The sequence below is a fragment of the Cyprinus carpio genome, chromosome B23 (genome assembly GCF_018340385.1).
Source record: "Cyprinus carpio isolate SPL01 chromosome B23, ASM1834038v1, whole genome shotgun sequence".
NCBI lineage: Eukaryota > Metazoa > Chordata > Actinopteri > Cypriniformes > Cyprinidae > Cyprinus > Cyprinus carpio.
In genome coordinates this window covers 8,146,002-8,158,800 of record NC_056619.1, presented here as the reverse complement: position 1 = coordinate 8,158,800, position 12,799 = coordinate 8,146,002, and the positions used below count along the sequence as shown (strand labels likewise).

General features: G+C 37.4%; 1 protein-coding gene across 2 annotated transcripts in view; it reads right to left on the bottom strand.

The window, feature by feature from the left end:
• LOC109111684 (zinc finger protein 704-like) overlaps nt 1-12,799 on the bottom strand; it is a 60,029-nt gene that overhangs the window by 10,455 nt on the left and 36,775 nt on the right. For both annotated transcript variants that reach the window (XM_042751056.1, XM_042751057.1), the window contains exons 3-4: nt 12,004-12,104; nt 4,908-5,143 (exon numbers count right to left, since the gene is read on the bottom strand). In XM_042751056.1, the coding sequence (XP_042606990.1) occupies nt 4,908-5,143; nt 12,004-12,104 (337 nt within the window). The remainder of the gene's footprint in view (nt 1-4,907; nt 5,144-12,003; nt 12,105-12,799) is intronic.

Below are 12,799 nucleotides of genomic sequence, written 5' to 3'. Positions count from 1 at the left end.
TCTAATTTGCTGCTCAAAAAAATAATATAAATAATAAACATAAATAATAATAATCCTATTAATTAAGAAAAGTTTTTTTGTTGTTGTTTTTGATGCAGCATTTGAAAAAGAAATCTTTTACAACATTATTGTATTTACTGTCACTATCAATTTAATGAATCCTACTTTGATTTGTAAAAAACCAAAACATCTTACTGACCTCAAACTATAGGTTTCATTTATTTTTTTTATTTAAAATAAATATAGTAAACATTTTATATTTAGAATTTCAAATAATATTTAGTCAAATGGAATGTAAAAGCAATGCCATTGAGATATATTTATCGGAAGCTAGTTTTCTCAAAAGTTAAATTTGAACCCCGGTTATAGTTGATATCCTGCAGAGTGTGCGTAAATGTTTAATAGGTTACATAATGCCTCATATTCCCAGAGTTCAGACTGAGAACAGTGTGAATGAATGACACTCCAGAACAAACCAAGATTATATTATCATTATAATCATAACAATCATCATTTCTTCTGATAAACCCAACCAGATTCTTAATTTGTGAGAAAAATTAGCACATTAACTCTGAAACGTGAAACATGTCTGGACCTGTTCACTGCTCTCATCAGAGTCAATGAGTGGGTGTGTGTCTGCTCACACACACGTACAAAAACAAGCAAGTACTCCTGCTGTTCTCAAGGCCGATGATATTAACCCTTTCACAGATCACACAAGCCTACGAAACATTCCCCATTAAAGCCTCGTCAGAGATGATGTGACAACCATTAACCAAAACAGACTCAGAAAGCGAGCGGAGCGGGGCTGGAAGTGTGTTTCCATCTGTCTTTATGAATGAACAGCCAGTCCTCTTGTGTTACACTTCACCCAGCTGCTCAGCATTTGGCTTGGTTCGCTTCGAAGAACTTTGTTTCTTTTTCTCATCTCCTTCATTCAAAGTGGTTTTTATTGGCTATTGCAGGACGTATAGGTATGCAGGGAGGCCTCTGGTGAGCTGAAATAATAGAGGAGGTAGCCAGCGCTGTTGCCTAAGACAAGCACCAGCAGAATGGGACACATCCATCTGTCTCTGCACTCACACAGAAGAGCCAAAAAATGAGCCCAAGTAATACTGAACATTATGTAATGCGCACAAGCGTGAAACAAACAACTTTTTAAAACTCTTTCTTCAACATTTCTTCTGAATATCTAGTTGTGTACAGGATGGCTAATCTGGATCCTTTTAAAATTAAACTGAAAAAAATAAATAAAATACAAATCTATTTAGTTGGGTCTAAGAGCTTTCTTATTTGATTGCGACAGAATCTATTAAGAGATAGATTTTTGTTTTTTTCATTTTGGAAGGATTCACAGTAGAGCTTAGTATGTAATATTGACAGCTAGTGAGCTAGTGGTTGAAATGGGTACTGCAGGCCAAAAAAAATATATATTAAAGAGTTTTTCTCCCGCCACTCCTCATCAGACTCGACTCGACGCTTTAACAGACTCATTGCTCACTTGGGTTGCCAGATTGAGGACATGCAACAGGAACGTGTGCAACTGAAGCTTTGCAAAGACCCGCCCCACTTCATTACTGTTTCTATGTCCGACAAGCCATGGCACTCACACACTGTACGTCACATTCTCACGCAGTGAAAAATACATTGCCGAGCAAACAGAAAACTGACAAAGCATCGACAGACAAGACAGAGGAGGTTACTTTTGGTATGAAAAAGTCTCAAGTTCAAACGACATGTGAAGCGATAGTCTCTTCCTCTTTACTAGTTAAAGCACAAAATAAACATGAATAATAGCCGAGCGGCAACCTCGCGCTCTCTCTCGTGAAGCCAATGGAAGTGACTATAGGCTGGCTGCAAAAGGGAGTCAGTCCCATAGACTCCTTATGTTAAAATGCCCAACTTTACAGCAGAAAAAAACATGTTTACAGCCTGGTGCAAAACATGATTTTGGTCTATATAGCTAATTTTGCCCTTCGTGACAACTGTGAGGGGGGTGAATTTTTTTATAACTCATCCGTTTAAATTATATTAAGCCTTAAAGTTCTGCATAATTAAGGGCGTGGGCACTTGAGTGACAGGTGGATTGCCACTGCTGACAATGCCGACGCGCTAGGTGGGGGGGGGCGTGGCTTCAGCAACCAGCTCCCGCCTTTTTGCCCATTTTCGATTATCCGGCAGAGTCGCGCGGTGACGCGATGCCAAGATGGCGACGGCCCGCTCTGCACACTTTGAGCTTCAAAACCGCTATTGAAGAGTCTATGGGTGACGTCACGGACACTACGTCCATATTTTTTTAACAGTATATGGCTCCAGCGCCTCAGTTCAAACGACATGTGAAGCGATAGTCTCTTCCTCTTTACTAGTTAAAGCACAAAATAAACATGAATGAACATCAGGAGGTATCTTGTATCAACGTCACTACACCCCATCTTCCAAGTTCAAGTCTACCGACGTTAATCTACTCTCCTGTTTGGTCTGTTTGTCGAACAAAAATGGCAGATTCGGCATTGATTGGTCAGATCGCCTGTCAATCAATCTCCCTGCGAAGGGTTAACTGACAATGGAAGGCAACAAGCATTACACTGTAAAGGCCATTTCTCACTGAACGCGATGCGAAAAAGCAAGGCGAATCGCTGACGAACGGTGCTTTTACACCGAGCGTGAAACGATTGATCGCCTTCTGCTAATTCAGTATGTATGTGATTATTAATGTATTTCCTTAAAACCCACTTTAAACCATCACTGAGTGCTTGTAATAACTTCCAATCGGGATCTATAGTTGACTTTGATTCTATAGGCAGACATGCACTCTTTGTATGTTTAATAATGCTACACTGCTTATCATTTGTCATAAACATCTTTTATTGTTATAAAAAATACAATGAGCTGCATACAAAACACATACAGAAAATATATCGTCATAATCATGTCTGTTTGCTTTCATATTTTAAGTGTAGAAAAATGTTTCATGTGATTTTTTTTAATACGTAAGATCTAGAGTGAACACGCTCTGACTCACAACACTCGTGCACAGTGCTCTCCAGATCACATAATTTAATGAAACCTAGACATATAATGAAATTATATTAAGAACATGTGAAAGTAAATCTGTTCTCAGATAGGACACCAAAGATAACAAGAACTCGGCATCCACTCTCTCCTCTCTCGGGATACTTTTCTTTGGTGTTTGTTTACACTGGTTTTCGAAACAATCGCCACTCTCAACCTTTTGTGCAACAGCAGCTGCTCCAGGCACATGATCTAAGCTCAAATCTGATTAGACGGGCCGTTTCATCAGAGAGCGACGGGGAAAAAAATCGACTCAGGAAGAAAAAAATCCTCGTTTTTTGCGCCATGAATGATCGCACCTTGTGTGAATAACCCCATTATTCTTTCGATTCAAAAGCGTCATTGCGCTGAACATTCGTGCCGATGTTCACATTCAGTGTGAAAAGGCCTTAAGTTGATGAGTTGATTTATATGCATTTTAATATCATACAGATTTTTAGATGGATATCATTTGCTGGCGTCCATGGCTGCAGTACGCTATTTTCTGCCAACTGGCAACCCGGGATAACAAAATACTATTGGGTAAACTGGCAGTAGGTGGAGTCACAGACCAAAACAAAAACAGACATTCCGACACAGAAAGCACATTTCAAAGCAGAATAACTGGCTGTAGCATTGTTTTTTTGGAGAAGTATGTGATACTCCTAAATATCTACTAACATAATATGGTATTATTATGCTTTAATAAATGACATACATCACCTTAAATCATATTAAGTTTTCTCTACAATCAAAGTGTGTTTTATCAAGCTTTCAAAAGTAAAGTTGTGAAGTTGTCTAGCTGTAAAATCTTGTGTTTATAAGCGGAACTACTGTCCTAGAGATGGATCAACCTTCAGTTATGTGTTATGATCATTCCTGTGACTTGAGTGATGGTATCTTGGCATACCTTGCAAAGTTACTTGATTTACAAACTTTGCATGGTCATGACAAGAATTGAAAGATTGGATATAACTTTGCACTGATAAGTTCAGTAAGCAATCTTATATTAATAATATTAACAAGTACAAGTCTTTTTGTAAACATTTATTACAATGCAATGCCATGCTCCAGTGATTACCATAGTAAGTGCCTTGCAGTAAATGAGATTTTTGTACACTACTATTGAAAAAAAAAAATTGGGTTCAATACGCTTCTTTTAAATAAATAATACTTTTGTAGTTTTAATGAGAAGATTTCAATTCAGCTGAAACTAGAAGAATCCTTTTAAATGTCTGATATCACTTAAGGAAAGTTTTTCTCTCCTGTTTCTGCCTTCTTCATTTCTCTGTCCAATATCTGGAATTGCAAAATCAGAATTGAGAAATATTCAGTAAAAAAAAAGAGCATCTAAGTAAACATATTTCACTTTTCTCCTTTCTTCAGGGAGAGGCGTGTAGTCGTGACAGAATCCGTGTATACACTATTGTGCAATTGGGAATTGCGTGAAAAACATGTGTTACAGCGTGTGTAAGGCTGTTAAAGGATAAGCCCGAGTGGATCTATAACGGAACCCCCCCTCATCCACAGACACACACATCCTTGGCCTCTCCAAAAACAAAGTGAATGAGCAGAAAGGCTAATGGCTTCCTGACATTGAAACCACATTCACATTCTGGAATGATTCCACACTACAAAAAACTGAAAAGAAACAAAAGAAGGGACAACGAAAGAGAGAGAGAGCAAAAACATGCCATCATTTTCTGAGGTGCGAGGATGACAAGACTCATTGTGCCAGAGCCACAATGATGTGCTTAGCAGAGCTCTTCAATTATTGAAGGCAGAGATCTGCAAATTCACTGAAGAGTCAAGCCACTTTTGTGCACAAAACACATGCCGTGACTTTACACCCCTACCTTTCTTTTTCGGGGGATGTGGTCCTCAAACAGGAAGTGTGTACTCTCGGTTTCCTCAATGTTGTCATCACTCTGGGAGGAAAGCAGGAAGCTCTTGCCGGCATCGTTGGAGAGGGGCGGGGACGGCGTGGAGGGCACCGATTGGTCGCTGGCATCCCAGCTCCAGTTCCCACTGGTAGAGCTGCTGTAGCTGGCAGACAGGCTCTCCTTCCAGCCCTTACCAGCCAAATCTGCACCTGAACACAGAACACAGCGTTTTAAAGCAGGAGAAGACCTTTGACACTACTGCCTGGAGTATGTATTATTACCTATCCCAGAAACCATCACACTGCATGAATTCACCGATTAAAAATCAAATCCATGTATTAAAAAATAAAACATAACAAAAAACAAAAGACATAAAAACAAAACAGAAAAAAAACAAAAGACAACAACAAAAAAAAAAAAACGGGAAAAAAGAACAAAACAAAAGACAGCAAAACAAAAATAAAAACAAAAGAAAATGAAATGAAATGAAATGAAAGACAACACAACAAAAACAGAGCAAAACAAAAGACATATAACAAAGCAAAAAAAAAAAAAAAAAAAAAAAAAAGACAGCAAAACAAAACAAAAAAGCAAAACAAATCAAATCCATGAAAAACATCCACTTAAAAAATAAATAAATAAAACAGGCATATTCAAAACAATGGCCAATTAATAATTTACTGAAGTTCCAGGGGCTGGTATCTTACCAAACCCAAAATATCAGTACATATCAATAGATCCATATACTTCTATGAGTGATCAATTTTGGTGTGTCCCAATTTATGCACAGGTGAGGCCAACTTCAGTCCTGGAGAGCCATAGTCCTGCAGAGCTTTGCTCCAGCTTTGATCAAACTCACCTGCCTGTACATTAATAGTAACCCATATAAACTCTGCAGCAATTTCAAGTGTGTTTGACTAGGGTTGGGAGGACTGTGGCTCTCCAGGACTTAAGCTGGCCATCCCTGCTCTGTTCTGAACCGATTTTCAGTATAAATAGTGTGATTAGTGTTCTCACTGAATTGCACTTCAAATGCCCAGATGATGCTCTTCACTGAAAAATCAAGTGTGGAATGTTGGACACTTGCGCTCAACTGTCACAGCTTTAATACATAGGCTATTGGAGGATGGGGGGCCATCAGACTCTGCTGGTAAATGACAAAATAACCTCATAAAATTCATACAATAGACAGATGAGTGCATATAATAAGTGCATAGTGCGTCATTTGGAACACAACCTTTGTTATTCAGAGCTAGGTCACGTTCTGTGAAAGTGTGCATGCTGAAAGAATTCATTTAGAATCAGACATCCATTCGTTCACAGAATGCAGGAAATTTGGCATTTGGCAAATCACTGATTTGTCTGCGCATATTTTACACTTGTTTATTACACGGCTCTCTGAAATACTTTATTCCGATTACTTCATTCCAAGTTGTGTTATTTCCCAATAACATCCGTCGTAATTAGCAGTGCCGGATAACACAACACTTATCTGGCTTCTCTCACATCTTTCCTCTCTCAGTTCATTCAAACACAGCTGCCATCTCGCACCTCAGTCATTGACTGTATTTACTGTGAAATGAAACCGTCGTCTAGACTCAATGCTGTTTGAACTGTTTTTCTTTGGGGAAGTGTTTGCGTTTAAAAGCTAATAAAATATTTAAACTCAAATCAATATTGGTGTCTAATTATTTACTTATGTGGCAAGTCACCCTGGAATAAGCAGGATAATAAACATTCGGCCGGTTGTTATCGCAGGATAAACCCCTTCAGGGTGATACAAGATCCTAATCACTCTTTTGGGGTTTATTCTGCGTCTGCGATAACATCCACCTGGCCGAACATTATTCATACATACGGTTTCACAACTTGAGTTGTTGCCTGTGGCATTTTTAGTCAAATAAATGTTTATGAATTACAACACATGACCTAGTATGCACTCTAATAGATGCAGAACGTAATAACTTCTGTAACTGCTTCAGTAAATGTGTTTATATGAGATTCACTTGTCAATAGATCTATTAAAAACTTAATAGTTTAAATCAACACAAATGGCCTGTTTACAAGCATTCAAATTAGCAAAAAGAGAAAAAAAAAAGAAAAGAAATAAAAACTGCGCTAAATGATTCACATCACTACAAATCATGGTAACACTTTACAATAAGATTCACTTTTGCTCTACCATAAACTAACGATAACTAACATTTTACACAGCATCTACTAATCTAGATGAAAGTTAATTTATAAATACACTACAGTTCATTATTTTATGTTGTTCATAATAATAAATGATTATTATGAACAACATAAATAATAAATTATTGACTGATGAAAAAAAAAAAAAAAAAAAAAAAAAAAAAATAATTGTACCATATTGTAAAATGTTGCCAAAAAAGAAAAACCTAAATGTTAGTGACTGAAGTTTTTCGGACTGAATTATCAGGTACCGAAAATATTTACCTTTTTTATTTTTTCTGGATTACAGCCACTGTTTATAATTATATAATTAAAAAAGTCAATCTAAAAACAACCTTATGTGCAATTTCAATGCTTATTGATTGATTGATTAATTGATTGACTGATTAATAAATCAGTTTTTATGTGACTGACTGATTGTTTCATTAATTAAGGAATAATTGACGATGGGCCGTTGAATTATTAGAAAAATAAAGCACACCCGAGGTGGTGATGCGGACAATTACTATGTCTTCTTTTTCCCCTACACATTCAATCAATACTTTGGCCAGTGCTTTGAGGCAAGCTTTATGCGTGCGCTTGAGCATGGAATAGGCTATAAATGCCTATATATTAAAGGATGGTTTAATAGGTTATTATATTAATCAATTTAATATAAACATGGGACTAGTTGACTAGGAAAAAAATCTTTAAAAAAAACAGTAGCAAAAATGAAAACATTACCAGCACAAACGAAGCACAAACAAACAAGATTATTTGGGGTAAATCTGGAGAATGTGGGGGGCTGAGTGACCTCAGAATGATCACTAAATATTTTAATATCTAAAAGACCAAAAAAAAAAAAAAAAAAAAAAAAATCAAACACAAAGAAGATTATTTGGGGTAAATTTGGAGCATGACCTCAGAATGATCACTAAAAATATCTAAAAAACCGAAGCATCACAAACGAACATTTTGACGCCACAAATTAAACATACTAAGACTATTTGGGGTAAATTTGGAGGATGTGGGGGGTTGAGTGACTTCATCGCCTATAATTCATTATCTAATATTTTTAAACCCAAAGCAGCACAAATTAAACTTTAACCTGCACAAACCAGCACAAACGAAGCACAAACAAACGAGACAATTTGGGGTAAATTTGGAGCATGTGGGGTGCTGAGTGACATCAGATAATGACCACTAAACATTATTTTAATATCTTAAAAACCTAAGCAGCACAAACCAATGTTTTACATGGCACAAACCAGCACAAACAAAGCACAAACAAACAAGACCACTTTAATGAATTTGGAGTATGTGGGGGGCTGAGTGACGTCATCATCTATAATTCAATGTCTAATTTTTTAAAAACCGAAGCAGCACAAACAAAACTTTTACCGGCACAAACAAAGCACAAACGAAGCACAAACAAACGAGTCTATTTGGGGTGAATTTGGAGTATGTGGGGGGCTGAGTGACATCAGAATGACCTGTAAATATTATTTTAATATCTAAAAAACCAAAGCGGCACAAACGAAAATTTTTACAGCACAAACGGAGCACAAACGATTGAGACTATTTTGCTGACGCTTTGCGTTGGGTGGGGGCCAACATCACGGAGGTGCAAATCACCCTCCATTTCATGACACTTGACCTCAGGATTATGGTCTGGGTTCTTCCAGCATTCAGCAGATGTTTTTCATTCAAAGTGACTTACATTACACTAACTTCAGGAACACACTGCCTGGAGTGGCTTGATTTAGAGGTTAAGTGCTCAGCTCAAGGGCACAGTAGCATCAGGAAAGAATTGTAATCTTAGTAGCCCTACAGTTTCTCCAGTCGCACCAGTTCGGTTTTTCCCCCACATCGGTGTTTTATTGTGGTAAAATCCATTTCAAATAAACCCAGACTGTGGTTGGTCACTTTGCAAGACAGTATCTACCTCTCAAAGCCGGCAGCTCTTGGCAGGAGTAAGCTGAAATGAAGACCAGACCTCAAAGTCATTAGGCTAACAGAACTACTGAAATACCAGCAGCCCATATTTATTCTTTCTTTATCTATTTTCTAGTGGGGAGGAAAGGGACAGGTCTCTGTTATTTGTGCAGCCACGCTGATAGTAGTACAATAAGTCTTTAATTTCCCAGAAGGGCAATGTGTTTGCATTAAAGATATTAAAAAATGACAACGCACAAATGAAAAACACATAAAATCCACTCCCAAGGCCAATGTCCTTGATTAAATAGTAATGGAGAGTGGGGAAAGTTGTGCCACTTTTTACTTTAGTTGTCCTCTAGGCAAGAGTAATGAGATATAATATTATTTCAGGATGTCTGCTATCAACTGAAAGCATCTATACCGAAGGGACATTGAAAAATGACTTATACAAATGTAAACATGAGAAAAACTTACTATTACTTATGCGCTATGCTATATCATTTCAAAGATTTATCTAGCTGCACATTCACTTTTCTGTAACCCATCCAGGAAAGGGTTTAATATTCAGAATATACAAATGTAAATAAATTGTTTTTCTATCATTATCTAACAGTATTTGCAGTAGTATTTATTTCCTGTTGACCATATGCCATGCAGAAAAATAGTTTTCCAGCATTTTTATTAAATGTATACGAGGTATATAAGGGGTCTTCTTAGGTATATGGTCAATTGACAAATATTATATAAATTACCATTCAAAGGTTTGGAGTCAGTAATACTTTTTAAAATGAAGTTGTTTCTGCTCACCGAGACTGCATTTATTTAATCAGAAATGCAACAAAAACAGAAATATTGCGAAATATTATTAGAATTTAAAATAACTGTTTTCTATTTGAATATATTTAAAATTTTAATTTATTCTTGTGATCAAAGCTGAATTTTCAGCATCACTACTCCAGTCTTCAGTGTCACATGATCCTTCAGAAATCATTCTAATATGCTGATTTACTGCTCAAGATACATTTATTATTATTATTATCAATACTGAAAACAGTTGTGCTGATTAATATTTTTGTGAAAACCGTGTTACATTTTTTCAGAATTCTCTGAAAAGTAGAAAGTTCATACAACATTTATTTGGAACAGAAATATTGTGAAAAATTCTAAATGTCTTTGCATTCACTTTTGGTCTTTTTGATGTGTCCTTTCTGAATAAAAGTATTAATTTCATTCAAAAATATAAAATTAAATCTTACTGACTCCAAACCTTTGAACAAAGTTATACAGCGCACTTAATGACACTCCAATATCCCTTATATAATAATGACTAAATTATCCAAAATTCATCACTGATGCAAATTTGGCCAACTAAAATAGCACAATAAATCAAAGAAGGTCGACTAAGATCACACAGCTGAGGATTTGATTGACTCCATAACTGAAGGAACAAACAAGAGGGAAATCCTCCATGGAAAGTGTTCAGAGGATCCATTAAAACAGTCCGTTCTTTCCAAGACACAAATGTGGAGGACTGTGGAGGGACAGCCGTTGTTTTGTGACAGCTTAAGAAAACTCGCACTTTTCATTTTGTTCCAGAATCTCTGAAAGGTCAGAACAAACGCAATACAAGTACGCTTTCACCACAGTTCAGTTACCATTTAAAAATCCTGCTCTTTAAAAAGAACAATCTTTGGTTACATGTCTTAAAGGAATAGTTCTGTTCAAAGAATCAGTCGATCAAGTAAACAAAAATTAATCTGATTTGATTCTCGAGTTTGACTCACTGGCTCTTTAGTACCCATTTATTGTAATTGCCTGGAAAATTGCAACCAAAATATCTTTTTTGGGCTTGGAATGGCATGAGGGTGAGTCAGTGATGACAGGATCAGTTTCATTTTTTGGGTAAGCTACTCATTTAAGGGCAAAATCTGCGTTTGATTCAAAGTCTAATAAAACATCAATGAGAGAGTTCAAGCACTTCTGCTGCTGCACAATGACTATTGTCTTTTCCTCTGAAACTCTTTGAACATACATTTGGTTTTGGGAGCCGTGAGCTGAAGGAAGGACAGTCACTGCAATTACGAACCCATAGTCTGGTTTTCCTCATGCTAAAGGGGAGATAAAAATGGAAAACAGAATTTTTCTTCCTCTTTTGAAATGAAGAGTCTAATGTGCTACTTATACTAAACTACACTGTATTCAGAAATCATGGTGACTATGACATCACAACCATGAGCTCATTAACATACGATCATTGGTATGCTGAGATTAGCCAATCATAACAGAGGTCATTTACATCTAGAAGTTTTAAAGGTACAGTACAAAAACAGCCTGTTTAATTGTACAGGGTTAAGTATTGTATATATATATATATATATATATATATATATATATATATATATATATATATATATATATTTTTTTTTTTTTTTTACATATACATAATTAAAAGTGAATGTAACAGTGAAAGTGACGTGACATACAGCCAAGTATGGTGACCCATACTCACAATTCGTGCTCTGCATTTAACCCATCCAAAGTGCACACACACAGCAGTGAACACACACACACCGTGAACACACACCTTGCTCAAGGGCACCTCAGTCGTGGTATTGCCGGCCCGAGACTCGAACCCACAGCCTTAGGGTTAGGAGTCAAACTCTCTAACCACTAGGCCACGACTTCCCCTAACTAATAATAACTGGCTCAACCAATGGCGTGAGTTTGGGGTGGGACTATCTGTTTGGAACAGAACGCAGTGTGTTCGAAAACAACTATTATATTTGCAACTCTGTTAGCACACACATTACACACTTCATTAATGCCAAAATAGAGAAAGCAGGAGTCCTTTTGGGCACTTGTGAAGGTTTAGAGCCTGTTTGACAAGCCATCATTCAACCTGAGCGCTCTGGGATCTATCAGGTAACTGGGAGGCGAGAATAAAGCGACGTTTAACCTGAGGCACTGGAGGAAGGGTTGAGCACTAACGGGCTGGTGGACAGTGTGGTCAGGACGGTGGCAGCCATCACCTCTTTATCAGCAAGACCAGAAGGCCTCCTGTTAAAAGAGAAAGAGAGAAAAGAGTTTACAAATCACTGACATCTTAAGACCTGGATCAACTAAAACCAATTACGTCAAGCAGAGCCAGATGTTAAGCACACTCTCATATCAACATAAAACAGCGCACATCTGTTAGGTGGGCCGCCTGGCCTTTCTTTCTCTCTCTCTCTCTCTCTCTCTCTCTCTCTCTCTCGGCCTGAGCCGCCCGTTTTCTCTGTTCAGCAGGCCGAGTCCCACAGTAAACACTTCCCTCGGCTGTATCGCAGCTCCCAACTGCGCTGAACTCATCACGGGTAATGGAAAATTCCAGCGCAGTAATAAACACGCAGTAATATGCCCACACAGCACAGCTCCATTATCAACTGTATTTATTCAGCGTGTGTGTGGGAGACAGTTTACTTGTGTTTGTAAATCAACACCAGGATTTAGTGTGCGGCTGAATGAAAGGCTCTGTTAACTGTTTAGGGTCTTGCTCACAAGCGAGATTCAGCTTCGAGCTGTGTATGTATACTGCATGCACATGATTGATGGCTGTTATATTGGATTGCAGTGAAAGAGAGGGAAACCGGAGGGATTGTGGGAGATCAGAGACAGAGGAGAGTGAGTGAGCGTTAACAGACATTACATTTAAATATTTATGCAAATTAGAAATGTTTAAATAAGATTACTGCACAAGATGGGACTGATGCGAA